Here is a 21,702-nt window from a genome sequence, read left to right as displayed (position 1 = left end):
CCTGGCTTCAGAGTGGTACTGCTCGAAATATTTTAGAGTTTACTTTTATAACTTTCTAAGGAATTAAGTATAGGAATGATTTCACCACCCCCCCCTCCAGTTGTATCTGGAGATTTTTAAGGATGAACTTAATTTATTCATTAATTCCTCGTACCGTTCCTAATTATTTCCCACTCGTTCCTTCCCCTGCTTGCCAGCTTTCAGTTTGGTCACAGCCAGTGTATTATTCCTGGTAACTGCTACCAAAACTAATCTACATTAGCCACACTCTCTTTCAGGGCTCATGGAAACATGCCAGACATCTTCTTTTTGGGGTTTGAGAGCACAGTTTTGCACACAATAGAGTAGTTTTACCCTGTTCACAGTCATCAAGATTAAAGGATTTATATAACGATGTGAATAGATAATTTTAGTTCTCTGGACATAAAAGCGAAACCCCAGAAATGGGATAGAATTTTAAGTAGCATTTTAAATTTGTTTTAAACTTCTTTCTTACTGCCTGCCTTTCTTTAAATGAGCTGTGTTAAGTCTGCTGTGTTGTATACATGTTGGGTGGGCAATGAGGTATAGATCTCTGTTGTAGGCTTTAAGTTATGAAAAAGCTTAATTGAGTCCTTTATGTAGTTGAAATAGCTGCTATTGTAAGCATTTATAGGTTTTTAAATAAAAGTGCTATTCACATCTTGTAGGACATTACAACTAAAAATAGTTTTAACTTAGGGATGTCTTTATTAATCTTACAGCAGATGTATTAGGAAACTTCAAAACAGAACCATGTTAGTGGTTAGTAATCTAAGGCCTGAAAAATAGGCACTGAAGACTGTGAAGGGGAAGCAGTGTATTCGTGTCTCTTTGATGCCATGATATTTTTGTCCAAGCCATGGTTTTCATGGCTTCTTAACATGTCTGTAATCGTAGGGACGGAAGTTGTCTTTTTCTGTGGCAGTGAGAAGGCTCAGTAGATAGCGGTCCATGTCTCACAAGCTCAGCTGCCTTCGTTTGGTTCCCAGAACCCATGTCAAGGTAGAAGGAGAAAACTCACTCCACAAAGTTGTGCTCTATGACATGCACACGGTTGCACACAAAACCACACACACTCAATTTTTAAGTTACATTTTCTATGTAATTAGATCATTTTTACTTTAACATAGTAAATGGTTACTAAAAATCTACCAAAAATCTACCAGACTTCAAGATCAAGGCCTCATGTTAAGCTCTTCATGAGAGCCAAAAAAGAGAGATGAGGTTTGAGTTTAAGGAGGTGATGGTAACGAGGCACCATTAGATAAACACACAGAGATGCAAAGTGCTGTAGGACTTTAAAAGACCTCATCCATGGTGTGCTTCGGGGGCATGCGACAAAATGTCAAAAGCTAATAACACATAGCATTGTGCTAATACGACTAGTCCAAGATTAGTAGCAATACAGTTGGGAGTGGGTGTCTGTGCACATTTATATGAATGTAGGAGAGAAAGGAAGGAGACACAGGATGATGAGTTGGTAGATTGAAGGCCTAGAGGGCCAGGTTGAAGGGATTATGTCTCTGTTCATTAAGTGACTAGAAGCCAAGTAGTATAAAGATACAAGAAAGCCACAATTTCAGCTGGTCAGTAGAGGTGAATAACGCTACTGGGAAGACTTTTGAGTTGTTGAGGTGTCACTCGTCAGGAAAAGCGTGAGGAGGTGACTTTGTGACTGATGAAAGAATTCTGAAAGATGGAAAGGAATCAGTTGTGGCGGGGAAGAAAGAACCAAGAATGCAGTGATCAAGAGGAGGGTGAGCTGTCTTTTGAGTTATTCCCACTCGCTGCCTCAAATAGTAACAATTTCTCCCTCTGGCCAAATCATTTTGGTAACTTATTTACAATTAGGACTGGAAATCTTTGGATCTTCTCACAACTGTCCCAATAGCACACCTGACCAAATACTCATTTTCCTTCACTTTCTACCATAGAAAGGAAATCATTTACAAAATCTAGACTGTAGAGTGCTGAGCCATGCTGTCCCTGTTGGTCTGCCCATGCTTGCTGCCTTTCCTTTTTCCTGACTGTTTAACAGCAGACTACAGCCCTAGAAACTGATTTGTTTTAACGTTTGTTGAGTTGCGGGATTTGTCAGTGTCCTAAAACTCCAAACCATCCCTGACCCGACTCCACTCCTTTTCCCCTCGGGTGAAGGAAGCCACTTTTTAAATTTCACCTCAGGTACCATGTCAGATGGACGTTGATTTTGCTAACGCATGGCCATATTTTCTTCTATAGCGCAATGTTCTTTTATGTGCTGACGCATATGAAGGCAGAGGATCCATGTGCATGCTGGACAAATTGAAGCAGAAAGGCAGATAGTGACTCAGCGGATCAGGTATTGGAAGGCAGTTTCTCTCTGAAGGCACCGACAAATCTTGGATGAGGAAAGCCTAGAGTAAACTTGACGGGTTGGATAGTCAGTGGAGTCTGTGGTGTATGACCGGTAGGGGTAGATACAGATTTGGACGTACTTCCTTTGAGCTCAACATAGCTTGGCAGGAAACATTTTAGTTAGAGATAAGGTTAGTGGCAGAACTGGGAGCAAGGCAGACTGATACTTGTGTGGATCCTGATTGATGCTGAAAAACCTCAGCAGCATCACTGTGCTTGCCCGGCTAAGACGAACAATTAGGAAGAAACACAGTCCCAAACCCGGAGACAACGTTACAGTGTAATCGGTCTGTACTCACACACCTATCAAAGCAGCTGAGGTGTTGGGATGCCCTACCATGTACTTTGTGGAGCTTTACATAACAAGTGCTTACTTTTCCACTCTGGAAGCTGCAAGTTCAAGGTCAGAGCTCTGGCAGACCCAGTACTCCCTGGCTTGCAGATGGCCATCTTATATCTATGTCTCACCATGGCTGGGGCCAAGGCTCGAGAGCACAGCCCACAGACGAGACAAACAAGTTCTCGGGTCCCTATAAGGATCCTTAGGCCATCATGAGGGCTCAACCCTTGTGACTTGATGTCCTTTCAGGCTCCCATCTCCTAATCCCACTACAAGAAGGGATTAAGCCCTCAGCACGTGGCTTGAGGCGATGCTAGCGTGTATTCCACAGCGCCATGTCGGAAAACAAGGCAAAGTTCAGGAGCCGGTCCAGACAGAGAACAGGAGACATTCCTGCCCCAAAGACATCGTTGGTGTAGAGAAATCTAAACGGGGTCAGACAGTGATATTGGGCAATGTTAACTTCTGAGTTTTGTCCTTGTAAGGAAACTCTCCTGTGTGGGGAGCGTGAGCTGGAACACTGACGGGTTCCTGAGCCATCCTGCAAGTGTTCTCTATTGCACACCTGGGTAGTGTGCACAGACTGTGTGTATTGTTGATAAAAACTTCACATATGTGAAACTTTCTTACAAAAAGAGCCCAGATAAAAACTATTTAGAATATTCATTAGAAGGTTAGCAATGATTTCCCCATTTCTTTCTGTTTCCTATTTATAAGCAGTTAAAACAAACAAACAAAAACCTGACTAGTCACTGACTAAGGTAATACTTATGATTTGCAGAACTGGTAATACTTTCTCATGATTAGCCTGAAGAATAATTAGATTTTTAAAAAGTGTCATTTCTGGAATGTACTCGATACAAGGCAGATAGCTACCGACTCAAGCTGGATGTGATGAACCCTCTGGGGCACCAGCCCCTGCATATCTGGCAGACATGATGTCTTTGCTGCTCATGCTAATAAAACGTCTTGTTAATAGATGAGAATTTAAGAACACAAGATATATAGTAATTCTTTTGGGGTAAGATTTTCTCTGATTTTAAGATAAGCCCATAATACTATCAGATATATGTTGTTGGAATTAGAGTACACAAGTAACACCTGCTTAGCATATGAAGAATTGTGTCATTTACTGCCATAGAAGCTCAGGAAGTGATTTTTAGAAAATCCTTACTTAGGTGGGAGAGCTAAAAGTAGAGTATTAAATGGGCTATTGAGAGGAGCTTTGCATGTCTATAAATAGTGCTAGAATGCTGATCTGTCACGGAGAAATATACACAGTAGGCAAGATTAATAGGAAATGTCGTGTTATAGTGGCGAGGGGTTCAGGAAGAGGAGGGAGTCATTCTTCTGAACGTCCTGTGGCAGTGTACATGTTCGGGGTGCTGAGCTACCAAGTCACACGGTGGGATCCAGTTAGGGACATCAGAAGTAGTGAAATCTTATGAAAAGAGAGGTGCTAAAAGGAATCAGATGAAACTATAGGTCAAACATGGAAGCGTTGGTGAAAAAATGACAAAGGAAACAGCCATTGTGGGTACACCCCTGGCTACAGTACTGGGAGACGGAGTCAGAAGGATCAAGATTTCAAGGCTGCCCTGTGCTGCACAGTGAGTTGAGGTCAGCCTGGCCCACATGAGACCGTGTTTCAAGCGGAGCAAAAGAGAAAAATGGAGGACCAAGCAAAATTACATTCTTGGCTTTAAGGTGCTGGGGTTAGACCCTCAAGTGTGCTAGGTAAGATCTGTACCACTGATCCCCGTCACACCCCACCCCCCAAAGAAGAAAACTGGGAATGTGTGAAACACGAGAAAAGTGCAAAGTGAATGGTGATCATGGGAAGAGCTTGCAGAGCTGACAGAATGGTCACCACCTGTGTTTACTGAGCATTTTGTAAAGTAAGTCCTAAGTGGGGTGCTTGTCTGGCTCACAGCTGTGCTGTGAGTTTTACATGAGAGGAAACAGGACAGATGTGATCGGGGAACCGAGGAACTGACAAAACAAACTTTCCTACTCATCATGATGCCACAGAGAGATGCAGGGTCTCCACCCACTCTGAGCCCAAGCTTCTGTGGCTGTCTGTGGTAAAGCGTGTCTATTGGAGTTATTCACAAAGCTGATAAGTTACAATATGATCTTCAGAGCCTGATCTTTCCGCACCAACCCAAAGGAAACTGCTAATGTAATTAAACCTTCATCAAGACAACGCAGAGGTTTTTGTTTAACCATAAAACTGAGAATAAAGTTGTTACTGATCAATTATTAAGGTGATAATTAAACAGAAACTAGATAATACTGGTGGTGGTGTAGATCAGCACCCAAATTTTGCTTTTGCAATCCACATCATTCGAGATATATTTAATTATAACAATACATATTAAATATAACCTTTTGTAACTGATTGTCTCACTGTCATATCTCATACTCTTGGTATCTTTTGATCATTTTTATGTGTATATTGCAAAGAAAAATCAGACTGTTTGCAAGGTGATAGCATAAAGAGCAAACAGTTTTTGTTTTCCTAAGATAGCCATCTCATTCCTCCATGAAAAGTCACCCAGGGTATCAGAACATTTTTAGAGAACTCTCTTAGTTAAGTGGAAGGGCAGGATTGAAATAAGCCTCCTCTGAGCTGGTGAGAGATGGCCTAATGTAGGTAAATGCTCTTTCTGCGCACGTCTGGTGACGAGATTTTAATACCTGGAGTCCATGTAAGAAGTTGAATGCATTTAAATGCCAGCACTGACAAAATGAGGGGTGGAGATAGTGGTACAGAAGCTTTCAGAGTAGCCTGAAGTTCCCAGCACAGCAGCAGAAACAAGGGAGCCTGCCTCAGTGAGGTGAAAGACCAGAACCAGCATGTACATTTGCACACACTTGCACATGCACACACAACAAATGTGATCGAAGAATTACAAAACCTTGTTTTTTTTCTGTTACAGTGTAAGACATAGAATTGCTCTAGTTAATACTGAAAGTTTAAGAAACATTATAACACAGAACTGTCACACTTCACTTTAAATAAATGTCAAAGCAAACAAGTAATGAAACTATCAGACCTGCTAAATCATGGGGATATTATATTCTTATTGGCAGTCTGAAAGAATACCTCTTTCGCATCCCCAGTAAATTGGAGTAATGCTAGATGGGAGTAATAGCCCAACTAACTGATTGGATGGTGTACTGTTGTGGAATATTATTTTAAGATGTGCTACATTTGTTTATGCTATAGGACATTTGTTTAATGGTGTATTGATTTGTTGCATTCCTTTATGTTGCATTTATTTAACTCTGTAAAGCTGAGTTACTGTGCCTGTCTAAAACACCTGACTTGTCTAATAAAGAGCTTAACATCCAATAGCAAGATAGGAGAAAGGAAAGGGGGAGCTGGAACACAGAGAGAATGCATAGGAGGCAAAATCTGGGAGGAGAAGATCAAAGAACGAGAGAAAAGGGAGGAGGTCATCAGGGGTCAGCCACCCAAGCTACACAGCAAGCCATAGAGTAAGAAGTAAAGGAAGGTATATCGAATAGAGAAAGATAAAAACCCAGAGGCAAAAGGCAAATGGGATAATTTAAGAAAATCTAGCTAGAAACAACCCAAGCTAAGGTCAGGCATTCTAAGAAAGAATAAGCCTCCGTGTATATTTGTTTGGGGGCTGTGTCGTGGGCTCCCAAAAGAGCAAAGAGTGAAAACAACCAACCAGAGTGTGCAGATGCTTTTGTGAAGAGTCTAGATGAGCCTATTCATTGATGTGCAATTAAAAAAAATTTTTGTTGTTAGTAGTTACGACATAAAAAATGAAAACAATAAACATCTCTGTCTACAGAACAAGTCTTTTTAGAATTAAAAAAATGAACATTTACATAGTATCCCTGTGTCCTAATCTTTAAAGATTTTAATTTATATGTATGTACCTATTTGTGTGTGTGTATGTGTGTGTGTTGTTGTTGTTCGTATATACATGTACACATGTGATATGGGTACTCAAAGAAGTCAGAAAGAGGCATCAGACCTCACCTACAGGATATGGTGAGACACCCAATTTGGTGCTAGGAATAGAACTCTGGAAGAAAAGCAAACACTGACTCCCTGAACCATCTCTCCAGCTCTGGTCTCAGTCTTTACGTCTTGTTTGTTGTTTTTGCTTTTAATACAGATTGATGTGACTTCTCCCAGGAGGACCTAGAGGAAATTACTTCTGTGAGCTAATGTATATGATTCTTTAGTTTGCTTATATGTGGAAAGGAAGGAGAGGACTGAGCTGGGTATGCTATTTTGATGCTTCTTCCAGCCTGAGAGTAAAATCTGAAAGCGATATCTCTTACTCACTTTCTGGGCAGTGTGATTTATAAGGTTCCTATACCAGATGTGGCACACCCATGATCCCAGCGCTCGAGAAGCTGAGGCAGGAGAATCAAGACTTCTTGTCTAGCCTGGGCTACGTAGAAACACCGTGACAGTCTATTAAAGGGCCGGGAACTAATTATTATGCCTTTCTGAAAAGTCGCGGAGCTGCTCAGACAGTGCTTCTTACCTTTACTGTGTTGTCAGGAGCAGAAGCAAGATAAACCTGTAGACTGAATAACTGCAGTCATAGCTCAGAGTCAGCATCTGCACCATGCCGAGCTCCTAGACACTGGGTAACATGAAATGTAGAAAAATAGGATTTACTTGTGACAAAGCTGCAGAGCAAACCAGAAGCATTTATTAAGCCCACAGCTCCCTCTAGTTTTAGTATCTGTGGGGCCGGGCTGGGAAATACTTTGTTTTTGAGTTTTACATTCCTAATGTTGTACAGTTTTTAAAAGCTTAGCAGGTGCAGCAGCATCAGAAGCAACAGTGTTTTTACTGTGTCAGGTGGTAACCCCGAGGAAGTCCTTTGTACTGTTGTTTTTTTAGCGATAATGTAAAGTAACCCCAGTCAAATGCCATATGAATTCAGGGTGTGTATTTTTCCCTTATGATGACGTGGATAGGAAAACCAAATGTTCCAAACAACTCACAGGAAATTTTCACCCAGTGTTGCCTGCGCCACGAATGCACGCTGGCCGTGGTCAGTGAAACACAGATTTGCAGGGAGGTGACTAAATGTGGAAAACTACCTTCTGGAAATTGAAAGAAGTCATGCTTTTGGGTGGTTCATGAAGTGCCCTAAATATCCTCATTTTGAATAGTTTTTAACTAAACCTGTCTCTGATAATGCTGGCAGAAAGTTTTCAGAAAACAAAGCATGTGATGTGCATTTTATAACAAACACCCACCCACCATAGCCAAGCTCTGATTCATCCACATTTATAATACCCACGACTTTAAATTAACATGTCGCCTTTAGGTGATTGCAGAATGGCAAGCCACCTGATGTCCTTACTGTCAACTGCATGCTGTCGTCAGTTTTTGTTTGTTTTTATTTTTGGTTGTGAGCCTAGCCTTTAACGGCTGAGCCATCTCTCCAGCCCTTTTGTTTGTTTTTAATATGTGTGTCCTCCCCCACCACCTTTCCCCCATTTTCATGTTGGTACTGCCACGCCCCCTTTGTTTCAGGTTTGGAAATGACCATTCTCATGTTGAGAACCTTTTGGAGACCTTAGAGGGCTTAGGGGAGGGGGTTTGTGGCCTGTGCATCTGGGGAGAGGTGATATGGAAATACAGATTTGGGTGGCGGTGACTGTGAGCTGGTGGAAAGATCTTGGCGTAGTGTGGGAAAGCCTCCGCAGCCCTCCTAAAGCTCTGCTCTGCCTTTCCTTTGTAATCTTACCCCTTCTCTCCATCCTTTCCATTGGCCTCTGCACCCTCTGCTTGTGATTACCCGATCCTTGAATACAAATCTTCCCTGGCATACCCCACCCCTTCTCGTCTACACTGGAACCAGGGAGTAATTTCCTTCTCATAGTTTGCATACCCCAGAAGTGAGTGGCGCTCTCTCTCTCTCTCTCTCTCTCTCTCTCTCTCTCTCTCTCTCTCTCTCTCTCTCTCTCTCTCTCTCTCTCTCTCTCTCTCTCTCTCTCCCCCCTTCTTAGGACCTCTTCAGCCTTTCTGCTGCCCTGCTTCCCCTTCCTCGGGGTGACCTTCAGATCCCCTGCTGCGCATCCTCTGCTGGCCATAGCCAGCAAGTGACCAGTGTGCCTTCTGGCTCTCTGCCTCGGTGCGACCGTCCATACCTGTATTTTCTCTCTAGGTTGTGATTACATCATTTGATTACAGATGCCCTTGAGGCAGTAGTATCCCACGCTAAGGGTAGATTCACTCCTATCTGTGAATGTGGTCCCACGATAGCTGTGTCTTGCCACAGGGCTTTTGTTTGTTTTCCTTTGGGGTTTAAAATGTTTTGTGTCCACATTATATGATGTGTGCCATCTGTGTGTGGGTGTGTGTGTATGCGTGCCACAGTGCGCACCGTGTGTTGGTCTCACCTTCCACCTTGTTTGAGATGGTCTTTCTGGTTTTCACTACTGTGTATGACAGGCTGGCTGACCCATGTGCCTCTCAGGACTGTACCAGGCTTTTTTTTTTCTTTTGGATCACCAACCAGCTCCCAAATCATGACACAGAGATTTACTAGTTTTGAGTGTTCAGCCTTAGCTCTTTTCTGGCTATCTCTTTTTTACTTAAATTGACCTTTATTTCTTCATCTACCTTTTACCTGGGGCTTTTTACTTTTCTTTCTGTATATCTTAATTGCATTTCTTCTCATGTCTGGCTTCTTGCCCTGGGTGTCTTCCTTGTTATGTCCAATTTTTCTCATTCATTCTTCTCTCTTTTGTCCTTTCTTTCCTTCTTTCTCTCTTTCTTTCTTTCTTTCTTTCTTTCGAGCCTAGATTTCTCCTATTTATTCTCTCTGCCTGCTTGCCCCACCTATCCTTTCTCTGCCTAGCTATTGGTGATTCAGCTCTTTATTAGATCAATCAGGTGCCTTACGCAGGCAAGGTGAAACCAATGCAATATATTTTTACATAATTAAACACACATTGTTAAACAAATGCAGCATAAACAAAAGTAGCACAGCTCCACATGGCTACAGTAATATTCTGCAGCATATACAAATGTAACTAGGCAAATCGTCTTTGCCTAGTTAAAATAATATTCCACAACAGAGGATTCTCCCATCCCTAATGTTATAGTGATAGCACTGGGATCACAGATACATGATATTTTGTCCATCTTTATTTGGTGTCTGAATATTTGTGCAGCAAATGCTTTATCCACTAAGCTATCTTACTTTCTGGGTATATTCCTCTGAACACCCCAAAACTAGCACATTTACCTAATTCCAATTCACTTTCTGATGTTAGCTTAAAGGCCTACTTCTCAGAGATATATACCTTCCTTTTGGGAAGCAAAGAATAGTGAAAAATTTTAAATCATTGCATATCACTCAGGACTGGAAGTATAGTTCAGAATAAATCACTTGCCTCTCTTACAAGAGGCCCTGGGCTCCATACCAACAGTCAAACAAGCAAACGACTAATTACTTCATTTTAAAGGTAGCTTCTGTAGTTTCTGGCTGTCTTCCCAGCACTTGGAGCAAAGACAGGAGAATTTGGTGTTCGTGTCAAGCTTGGGTTATATTAGATCCTGGGCTGCATTCAAGACCCTGTCTCAAAAAGCATGCAAAACAACATGTTCCTAATGTTAAGATAGAATAGCACACTGTATATATTGTTCTGTATTTCTTTGAGGGTAGTTTTACTTTAGTACCTATAAAGAACTCCCTCTAAGTCCCTACATTGCAGAGACTGTATTTTTATGTTATCTCTTAGGGAAAACTTGGCTGGGTATAAAATTAGTTACTTTGTATCCTTTGTTCTACTGGGACCAAATTACTTTGAGGTCTTCTTCTGTGTTGTTGTTGCTCGTGGATAATTAGGCTATTTTCTTCCTTCCTTGTGTGCAGATTCCTATATTTTTTTATCCAAGTAGCTATAAAATTATTTCTTTAGAATTCTATTACTATCATAAGTCTACAAATTCAATGTGGTTTTTTTGTTGTTTTTTTCTTTTTTGAAAAGTTACTCTGGCTGTGTGTAGTAGCACACACTTCTAACTAGCACTTGGAAGGCAGGTGCAGACTGGTCTATATAGTGAACTCTAGGCCAGCCATAGCTACATAGTAAGATCCTGTCTCAAAAAACAACAAACATGGTCATATCTTTGGCTTTATATATTTCTTTTTGCTTCATATGCCTCTTTGAAGACTACAATTGCCTTTGTCTTTTGTGCTGTCTTCTTTCTCCATGTCTGTTTTCTTCACTATTGCTTTTATATTACTAGCTCTATCTTGTTGTGTAGAGTTTCTCTAAGTCCTGGTATTTCTTTTCAGTTACATTCTATTTCTGTTTGCTTCTTCATGTAGCTTTTATCTCTATGGTGTTATTTTTCTCTCCCCCCCCCTTTTATTTCTGAGCTCTACCAGCTTGCTTCTCGTTTCCTTCTGTTATTGTAGAATCTCTTCTTTGAACCTTTGTTTTTCTTCTTTGAGCTGTTTTTTTAAAGAAGGTCACATTTCCTATGGTCGCTTTAAGTCTTTGGAGAACTATTTATCTGAAGTCTTCCTGTGTTTCTCTGAGCTAGTTGCTCCTGTATTATATGCTCCTAATTTATTTACCCCTTTCTCTTATATAATTTTCCTCAGTTGTATGTCGAGATGCAGTATTGGCTATTTTCTTCTCACTCTCTATGCTGTAACAGGGAAGGCTGACTAGATGCAAGGATTGCACCTTCCACCAGCTGGTTACCTGTGGTCTCTTGGTTTCTTCTGTGGCAGGGCTTTTTTCACATTGGTGGTTGTCAAAGAAGAGGTAGGGTGGCGGCAGGTTCAGCAAGGCCCTCAGTGTAGTCATAAGGAATGCCCTCCCATTCTTCATCTGCTTTGGTGATCCTGGGAGACCGGCGTGAACAGCATATAAGACATAACACCTGGCGTTCTTCTGCTCAGTCTGCCCTAACTTTCCATGGAAGCAAACTGGTACTTTTGCTCCCCAGTGGTCGATCCACACAACTGGGTTTCACCCATCTGATAACAGTATCGATAAAGTCATTGCATCTGCTGTTCACTATGTGTGTCTTGGGGAAATTGGATTACTGATATGAGGCCTAGAAAGACATGGGGGTGGTTTATGGCACATTCCCTCGTCTAATATTTACAGACGTACTTCATGTTTATTGCTGGAGTTATGATAACTTCCTTGCTTCAGAGGTAGTAAAATCACAAATTTGTACTGGTTTCTTATCTAGTGCATATGGCCCCTTTGTTTCTCAATTGTAAAGAGAAGCCTTCTCGCCAGCCTGGTTCCAGAGCCGCATCAGTCCCAAATAACACACAGGAGGCTAGGAGGCTATATTAATTATGAAGCTGTTGGCCTTGCTTGTTTCTTACTGGCTAGCTCTGACTTAAGTATTTATCCCATAATTGTTAATCTAAGTATTTCTCTTACCGGAGAAATTTCTGGGCTTCCTACCCCATGGCAGTTACATCTTGACTCTCTGTGTTTCTCCTACCCAGAGTCCTCCTGCACTCCTAGTCCCACCTATCTTGCCTTCCTATTGGCCAACAGTGCTTTATTGACATATACACAGGACTTCCCCCATCACTCAATCATGCAGTCTTTTTTTTTTTTTTAAGACCTCTCTACTGTTAGTAGTGAGGAAAAGAATACAAGCTTCCGTGTAAACTGGGTTATGAGTTCCTGATGTGCAAAGATACACTTCCAGGCACTGGCATTTCAGGCTTCTTCCTCTGCCCCCAGACCCCACCAATGTAGATCTTAGGCACATGCGCTAGGGGTGTTGGAACAGTGCTCAGAGCCATGTCACGATGATGACGATGGCGAAGCAGAGAACCGTCCAAGCCTATGCTGCTGGGCTCTGGACCATTAGCCATTGAGGAGCAACTGGTGACCTCATTTGAGCTTTCCTGGTGCTACGTCTGCATTGAGAAGACTTCTCCTGCCTACAGTCCCTGATGGGTGTGTGCAGCTGTGGAATCTCCTGTGCCATGTGGCCTTCATCCTTTCTTAGCCCTGACTGATCTACTAAGACATGCAGAAACTTCTAGATTCCTATGATGCAGTGGAGTCACTTCTTTAATCAGCAATGTCATGAAGCCTTCAACCGTCTCTGGCTGTGTCCTCAAGCTTGGATCCTTTTAGGGTAGCCAGTGTACTTGGCAGAAATGTTTAAACAAGTCTTTGTTCACTGCTGTCTTTTTATCTGTCCCCAAGGGTCCAACAGAAAGACAATGGAACTCTTGACATGTAATTTTTTTACAGAGTGGGCACATAGTTTGGACAGTTGACAGTGGGGGATGGTTAGCAGCCATACATCTTGATTCTGCTTTAAGCAACTTGTGCAGGTGTGTATAGACCTAGAATAGTGCAGGTCCTCTCTTCCCCCAAAGTCTGTTGGCCACTGGGCCATGGGGGCAAAGGGGACAAAAGCAGCAAGCAGGGCCTTATCTAGCCTGTGAGTGTACAGTGGAGATAGCCCTCTAGGAGATAACTTCAATGAATCAGCTCAGCTTTATTTCAGAGAACAGGGAATATATAGGATTGGAGTCAGTAGATGGAGAATCACCTAATTTGCACTAAACAACATGTTCCTATCATAAAGCTCATAGCACAACTCTTAGTTATCACATGTGGAAGCACGGTCCTATGGTAAAGCTCCTACCACAGTCTAATTACCCTATGGGCAGCAGGGGGATCTTCTACAGGGATCTGCATCCAGGGTCACACTAGAGATAAGTCAGGCACTGGTCCTAGAGACTTCCCCCAGATAAAGTCAGGTAGAGGATAGGGTACCTTCTACCAGGGTAGGGTGTGGTGGAGGGGTTGGGGAGTGGCTCATATTGCCAATCTCAGAGAGAGCTGCCAGGCCATGGCAGACTGCAGCCTCCTCCCAGAAGGATAGCAATGTCATCTGCAGCTTATCTCTCCTAACAGAGTTAGGAAACAGTCTTTGGTGAGTGTTTTGAGTTAGCCTTGATTTCTTTTTCCTTTCAGCTACTTTTGTGTTACTTACTTAGAAGTTAAAAATGTCCCTTTAATTGCATGTCTGATTTGAAAAATTATGGCCCTTTTGTTTTAGATGATGATTTACTAAAAATTATTGGGCCACACAAGGTGGTGTATGCCTTTCATCCCAGCACTTGGGAGACAGAGGCAGACCTCTGTGTTCAAGGCCAGCCTGATCTACAAGGCAAGCTCCAGGACAGCCAGGGCTGCACAGAGAAACCCTGTCTCAAAAAAAAAAAAAAAAAACCAAAAAACAAAACAAAGTATGATTGTCAACTGTGCAGTAGAACTTTTCAAAGTTTGAATAGGCTGGCTGCCCAGCACCAGAAACGCTTGCCTAATTAAGGTGTGCGTTTAATTAAGATAACAATGCTTAGTCCATCATTAAAATTAGCACCGAGAAAGTTCTTCCTTGGTCCTTGGAGAGGACATTATATGCAAGCCCTGTTGTGTGGGTTGCAAAGTGTCACTGGAATTTATATGCATTACTCATCTAATTGCAGTAAATGTAGCATGTCCAGCTAGGTTTTGAGTTAGAAAGCTGTTTGCTACCTACTGGAAATCACTTGAAGCCTCGGTACCCAGAGGCAGCTGTTCACAGGTCCTTCACCTCTCCCCAGAGACGGCTGGGAGTCTCTGTTGTTGGCCCCTGTCTTTCATGGCTGCAGCAGTAAACATGACAGGTTGTTTGGAAGCCATCTGTTAAAATGGCTGCTGCTTTGCATGCAGCAGTGAACTTAGGATCAGTTTTCTGTCTTTCTTCATGGTAACAGTCTTATTTGGTGTCACAACAGGTGGAAGTTGATGGGTCGAAACTAAATGTGACCAGTACGTGGAACCTGGCATCCCCCTTATTGTCTGTCAACGTTGATGGCATGCAGAGGACGGTGCAGGTAAATGTTCACATGGTTTACTTAGAAGGCTTCAAGTTCAAAATCCTTACCAATCCCCGCGTGGCTGATACTGACATGATAAGGAAAAGCTGCATTTTATTCATTGTATACTTTTCGTAGTTGTTGTAAAAGTTTTTTCTTCTTATACTAGGGGAATTTGAGCTATATCTTTTTTTGTTTGTTTGTTTTTTCGAGACAGGGTTTCTCTGTATTGTTTTGGAGACTTTCCTGGAACTCTTTGTAGACAAGGCTGGCCTTGAACTCACAGAGATCACCTGCTTCTGCCTCCCGGAATGCTGGGATTAAGCGTTGAGCTATGTCTTAATTTCAGAGAATAATTTTTTTAGAGAACTTCACAAAACCATTGCATTATATTTTGCTAGAATAAATACTTCTGTGAGCTTAAAAGATGAGAGGTCATCTTTTTCATTATAAATTGGGACTTGCATGGAGTAACTTCTTATGTAGTTGAAATATGCAGTCTTAGGTCAGCAGAAACAGGACCATGCAGGTTGACTTTCCATAGCACATGCCTTGGGAAGTTAGTATTGTAATTTGGGGGCATCAACCCGCGCTCCCCCCTCCAACGCCGCACCTGCAATGTACAGTGTCTTCCTCTGAGCAGGTACCTTGAAGCCAAGAATGGATTACAAAGCATGTTCTTTGTAATCATTGACCTTCATTTAAAGTGAAAACCATGGGAAGGAATAAGCCACCATGGGCACCTCATACTGAGGCCAAAGGCTCCTGGAAAACCAAACACTAAACAAAACCAAAGGAAAATGTGGTTGTTACAAACGAATAAGAATTTTAAATCCCCATAGCATCAAATACTAGTTCTTTAACTCAATTTTACATAGAAAACCAAAGAATCACAGCTGTTTTATCCCTCATCCATACCTGTCTCTTAATAGAGACTTAGTCAGAGGACTCAGACTCTATAGAAGATATCTGATGACTCAATAGTTCCCAAGCTGGGCTCAATTGGTATGTTATCTCTATGGGTCTAAGATGACTTGAACTCTCAGTACTGATCCTGATGTTTTGACTTCTCACTATGTAATGTTTTTCTTCTATATCTCTTTGGCTCATTTTATTTTCTAACTTTATAAATTATGATCATGATAAGACTCTTTGAGACCCTTGGAAGCTATCACCACACAATTTCACAATGAAATTCATTTGTTGAGGCTTAGGAATGCGGTTCAGTGGCAGAGTGCTTGTGTAGCAAGGACAACACCCTGAATTTGATCCTTAGCCCAGAATTAAACCAAGTGTGGTGGTGCACTCCTGTAATCCTGGCATTTAGGAGATGGAAGAGGGAAAATCAGAAGCCAAGGTCCTCTGTAGCTATGTAGACTTAGAGACCAGCCTGGAGGACATGAGCTTCCCATGTAAAAAAGAAAGCAAACAGACATAAATGAATGGGTAACAAATGCATTTGTTACTGTATCTTCAAAATGGTGGTCTTGTCATACCTAAGGTCATACTCTCCATTGGAATATGTTGTGGTTTCAGTCATGTGAAGTTTGATATGTATTTAGGTATACAGTGTGACCCTCAGTGGTGAAAGACAGCGGTTGTATTCAAGTTTTCCTGCCACAGTACTTTTCATCATCTGTCTCTGATTATAGTTGTGCTTTGGTGGCTCTTTGACATCTAGACTTTCAGTTAGGCATGTATTTAGAACAATCACCAGCACCATTTTCCCTGGAAAATCCATTTTCCCTGGATGATGTTCAGTACAGTTTACTTTTCATTTTGTAAGTTCTTTGCTGCAAAGAGCATCCACATACCTGGAATAAATGAACCCATTTGAAGCATCCCCTGGACTTGTTGAAAGGAATTGTGGGACCAAGCTAGTTCTCTCTCACTGGATGTAAACTGCCTCAGAAACATAAATGGTGTATCAGCAAAAATATCAATTGCTAAAATCAAGATAAGACATTTTTTTCCCTTATGAGCAGGGGATGATATTTCTATGTACTTTTTTTTATGGAGTTGGGCTTCAGAATTGAAGTGACAAACTACCACATGGGTCCTTGTGGGATGAGTGTGATATCACGAACATGCGCATGCTGCCGTTTGAAGCTTAGTGCATATAGTAAATGTTTCAATCTTCATAATGCTATGTAGTAGATGGTCTCCTCACTTCTTTTTGTCAATGAGACCCCAAGGGTCAGAGAAAGTAAGCGGCTTTCTTAAGGTCATTCAACTAATAAGATGTAGAGCAGGAATCTCAACCCACATAGTTTTGCTATAGAGTTTCCCACACAACTGAACCAGTTGTGTGACCCCTCTGTGTTCCGTTTCTTACTGTTTTCCCTGCCAGAGTTGCTCAAGTCACATTTTCCTATCATTCATGCTTTAAACTAGTGTTCCTTTAAACCCCAGTGTGCAGAAGAACCACCGGGATGGCTTGTTAAACTCGGGCTGTGTGTTAAACTTGACTAATTCATAGGTCCAGACTCCACCTGTATTTCTAGCAGGCACCTTAAGTGACACTCAGGATGCTGTCAGGGAGCCACACATGTGCCATCACTAGTAAGCTGGAAAGGGTGAGTAGTGAGGGAGGAGCCAAATCCTACACAGCCTTCTTACTGTGGAGTCTGTTCCAGTAGGGTCCACAGAAGTCTCCCATGAGGAATTGATGTCCCTGTTTTCTTTAAAAACTAGCTGTATCTACTGCATGTAACAAGCACCCTTTCCCACCAGCCTGGTCCTAGATGAACAAATGGATGCTATATTCACTATGAAACTGTTGGCCAGTGGCTAGGGCTTCTTACTATCTTTGTCTTAATTATTAACCCATTTCTATTAATCTAAGTATTTCTATGTGGTCTTATCTTACTGGAGAATGGTCCGGACTCTTACTCCTTCATGGCAGCTGTTTCTGCCTACATTTCCCAGAATCCTCCTCATACCCTAGTCCTACCTATCTCCCTGCCTCATTGGCCAACAGTGATTAATTCCTTAACCAAGAAGAGAAACATCTGCACAGAAGAATTCCCCCTCAACTGTGTGCAGTCACTTGGCTAAGGAACTTTATATGTGGTCACCATCCTTCAGTTGATCTAAAGGTGCTGCTCTCACTTGACTTGGAACCTGCAGTCTTACCAAAGTCCTGACTCATCTGAGGCTGGATGGCTGGATGGAAAGAGGGCAGGTCAGTGGATATGCAGTCTTCTTGGGCTCCAAAATTCCTGAAGTAAGTCTGCCTTAGCTGTATTCTGATCCCAAGATTTAGATTTCTCTTCTCCCAAGCCTTCCCCCCTAGTAACCATGTTCCCGAGACAGCCTTCTTGGGTGCTCCATGGGGTCTCTCTAGTTCCTGACGCCCCACATTGGTAGAATCCACACCATAAGATAACCAGGCAGATACAGACCACTGTGGTTCCTGTGAAAGGAAAGGTAACACGGGCCAAAGGACACCCACCCAAGGATGCTCCTTGCTCATGGAAGTAACCGTTTGCTACTGTTTGTTCTGGGCAGCACCTAAGCTGTTTCAGGCCAGTGTGCCACCTTCTGATGGGCATCGATCTGGAGAGCAGCAGAAGTCTGCCTCCAGCTGTCCCTCTCCTCCTCCTCCTCCTCCTCCTCCTCCTCCTCCTCCTCCTCCTCCTCCTCCTCCTCCTCACAGGCTTGTGCACACCATGGCCTCCCTCTCTGCCTGCCTGGTGCTCATTACTCACTGCTCACAGCCAGCTGCTCTTCGAGGCCCGAATTCTGCCATACACACCAAGCTGCTGCTACTTTTTCTTCTCTGGCTGGAGCACCCTATGCTTGCAAAGAACACTAATCACTATTGGTAAATGGCAGTGGAGAGCCGGTGCGTGTCTACCTGACAGGACTGATTTAAGGAAGCAGAGAGGTAGACATTGAAAACTGTTGACAACATTGCAGCTCCTCCCCCACTGTCTTAATCATTTTTCCTATTTAAATTGACATAACATTGTACGATTCATTTGCTTTTTCATGCTATGTTTTTGCTAGTACTTCCCCCTGGATTTAGGGTCTGTTAGTTTGATGTTTACTGAAGAAGTGGTACTGGGAAATCCTGTCACTCTCATGTGCTTTGTGACGAGATGCACTTGGAGACCCAAGTCACCTATTTTACAGTTCTGGCATAAAACAGTCCTTCCCAGTAGAAATGGAATGTGAGCCTCACACAAACTTGTATATTCTTTCTTTTTTTTTAATTGTATATTTTCATGAGCTATAATTTTAAAGTAAAAGGGTGAAATGATTAAATGTATTCTATATAAATATTCTTGTATAGTCTAGAATATATGCAAAATATAATTTCAATACAAATTGATGTAACCCAAGAACCTCACAGATGTCTGTCATGTATGCTAGGCACACCATCTCAAACCAGACTACCAAAACAATGACGTTATATTTAACAGAACTGCGCATTGTTGCTATAGTTTATCTTAAAGATTTATTTATTGTATTTTGTATGAGTGTTTACCTTTCCTTGTGTTTATATGTGAATCAGCTGCATGCCTTGATGCACAAGGAGGCCAGAAAAGGCCACACATTCCCCGGGAACTGGAGTTACTGACTGTTGAGAGCTGCAGTGTAGGCACTGGGAACCGAACCCGAGTCCTCTGCAGGAACAGCAAGTGTTCTTCACCACTGAGCCATCTTGCCAGCCCATACAGTTTTAAAATTACAATAAAGTTGATTGGAGTAAAATAAAATTGAAAATTTAATTCCTCAGTCATTTGAAGAAGCCCCCCATATGACTAGTCTGGCTGTTAACTGAGACAACTTGCCTTTATAGACCAGAGAGTGTTTCAGATAAAATCATACAGTTTATTTTGTTTGTTTCAGTGTCTCCTCCATGCATCAGCTATGGTCTTGATATTTATCATTTAAAAATTAATTGGGTTAAGGGACTGGTACAATGCTTGCATTCATTGAAAACACGAGCATGTGTGTTGTCCCAGCTCTGGTGAATCGGAGGCAGGAGGATCCCTGCAGTTGCTAGCCAGCCAGCCTCGCCTAATGGGCAAGTTCCAGGTCAGTTAGAGAGGCCTTATCTCACAAAGCAAGGTAGAAGATGCCTAAGGAATGATACTGAGGTTGATTTCTGGCCTCCACACAAATAGTATGCACACGTGAACATGTACATGCATACACAGGAACGAACACACAAATATGCACATATGAACATATGCATACACAGGTACAACCAAATGAGCTTGTAATGTCACCTCCACCTCCTGCGCGAGCGCGTGCGTGCGCGCGCACACACACACACACACACACACACACGAATTGGATTAACTGAATTAACGAAGAATGAATAAATGCTGAGTTAATTTTAAAGCAAAAGATGAACTTCCAATGTAGTTAAAACAGATTTTTCCAATTTTAAGAAGCTTAGCAAGAATGAGAGCTTTTCCTACAAGATGGAATGATTTCCTGCCCGTAGGACTCAACCGAAGTGGGGAAGAAAATGGCAGATGTGCTGTGTCCTCTATGTTGAGTTCAGTTTCTGTCTCCTGCCTGTGTGCTGGAACCTCTCTACAGACTGGAGCACGCTGAATTAACAGAAGGTTTTATCGTCATTACCAGTCTTATTGGTATGCCTGCATTTCCTTCCTGTGAAGCAATTCTTTTGTAACCTTTGAAAGAGGTTCTTCAATTTTTCTTTGACCAACTCAAGAAGTTTTCCATTTCTTACAGTGTAATTTGTCTGCTGGATTTCACTGTGTTTCTTGTTAGCGGTTCCCAGACCAGATTTTCATTTTGTGTAGTCACGTTGCCAGACATTCTTAGGCAGAGCCAGCTGACTGCTCCTGGCCTGCTCCTTTGTGTGGCATGATTTCTTCTACCCACCTGCTCACAGCAGGCGGTCTTCAGGCCTGAAGAGTAGCTAACCACTTCTGAAAGTATCTGAAGATCCCGCTAAGGTCTAACTGTTTCTGCATTGTCTGATGGGAGCTATTCACTATGTACTTTTGAAGACTGGGTTTTTCCTTTCTCTTATTCTCACTTAAATGTTTTCAGGGGAAAATAAATTTATTACAAGTGGTCTTAAGGAGCAGATTGCAGCACTCATACATTCTGTGTTGAATGAGTCATTGTCATGTAACTAAGTGGAACTAATTTTCCATGTTAAAGCAGATGAACTTGGAATAGCATCACACAAATCTCATGCCATTTACTGCAAAGCAACAGATTAAATGGATTATTTGTGAACTAATTGGAGTATTAAACATATTATATAGCATGATAACTTAAAGTGCTTAGTATAAGCCTAGGTAATGTAGACTAAGACCCTAGTACAGAGTATGAGGAGGGCCAATCATACTATAGGCTGTGTGCACTGTCTATGGTATGTTTACAAGTGTGTATCTTCACAGAAATTGAATGAACTGTTTTAAACATCTTCAACATCCTGGTTTTAACTGAATTTTTTTAAGTTTCCCATTTTAAAAAGATAAAAGTTTTTTCCTTGTCAAGGTTTAAGATTAAAATGCCCCTCAAAAGATCTGAAAACAAACCTTATATTCAATCCTAGTTCCTGTGTATTCATGCTGAAGTTAATTTTTATGTTCATCTGTATGTGTGCGTGCATATGTCTGTGCATGCATGTGTGGGTGCGTGTGTGCATACATGTGTGTGTACGTGTGTACGCATGTGCATATGGGACACACATGTGCGTATGCCTGTGTGTGCACATGTGTGTGTGGGTGAGTGTGTGTGCATGTGTATGCATGTGCTTGTGTGTATGTGTGTATCTGTGTGCTGGAGATTGAGCACAGCCATATTCTATGCCTCTAAAATCACTTTTTAATTGGGAAGTTAAATGATGGTGCTCATGGATTTGCTTATATTTGCAAGCACATGCTTGTGCGCAGAAAAAAAAGAATCTGCTTCATAACATGTTTTCAGCCTTAAAATAAATGTTTTCCCTGTTTTTAAGATGCTTCCCCTCACCCCCTCCCCTCTTAGGAGTAATTAGCTGTTATTATGTACTGTATGCATGTGATTATTCCAGAATCACCAAATGTAATATGAACC

At 42.0% G+C, this 21,702-nt stretch overlaps 1 protein-coding gene across 5 annotated transcripts in view; it reads left to right on the top strand.

The window, feature by feature from the left end:
• Window positions 1-21,702, top strand: part of Pcca (propionyl-CoA carboxylase subunit alpha) — a 301,425-nt gene that overhangs the window by 211,536 nt on the left and 68,187 nt on the right. For 3 of the 5 annotated variants that reach the window (XM_040741316.1, XM_040740593.1, XM_040741395.1), the window contains one exon: window positions 14,566-14,664. The exons of the other annotated variants lie outside the window; for them this stretch is intronic. In XM_040741316.1, the coding sequence (XP_040597250.1) occupies window positions 14,566-14,664 (99 nt within the window). The remainder of the gene's footprint in view (window positions 1-14,565; window positions 14,665-21,702) is intronic. 5 annotated transcript variants of the gene reach the window in all.

Source organism: Mesocricetus auratus, unplaced genomic scaffold, assembly GCF_017639785.1.
Source record: "Mesocricetus auratus isolate SY011 unplaced genomic scaffold, BCM_Maur_2.0 Super-Scaffold_2245, whole genome shotgun sequence".
NCBI classification, from domain to species: Eukaryota; Metazoa; Chordata; class Mammalia; order Rodentia; family Cricetidae; genus Mesocricetus; species Mesocricetus auratus.
The sequence above is the reverse complement of the archived record's forward strand: the minus strand, read 5'-3'. Positions and strand labels throughout refer to the sequence as shown.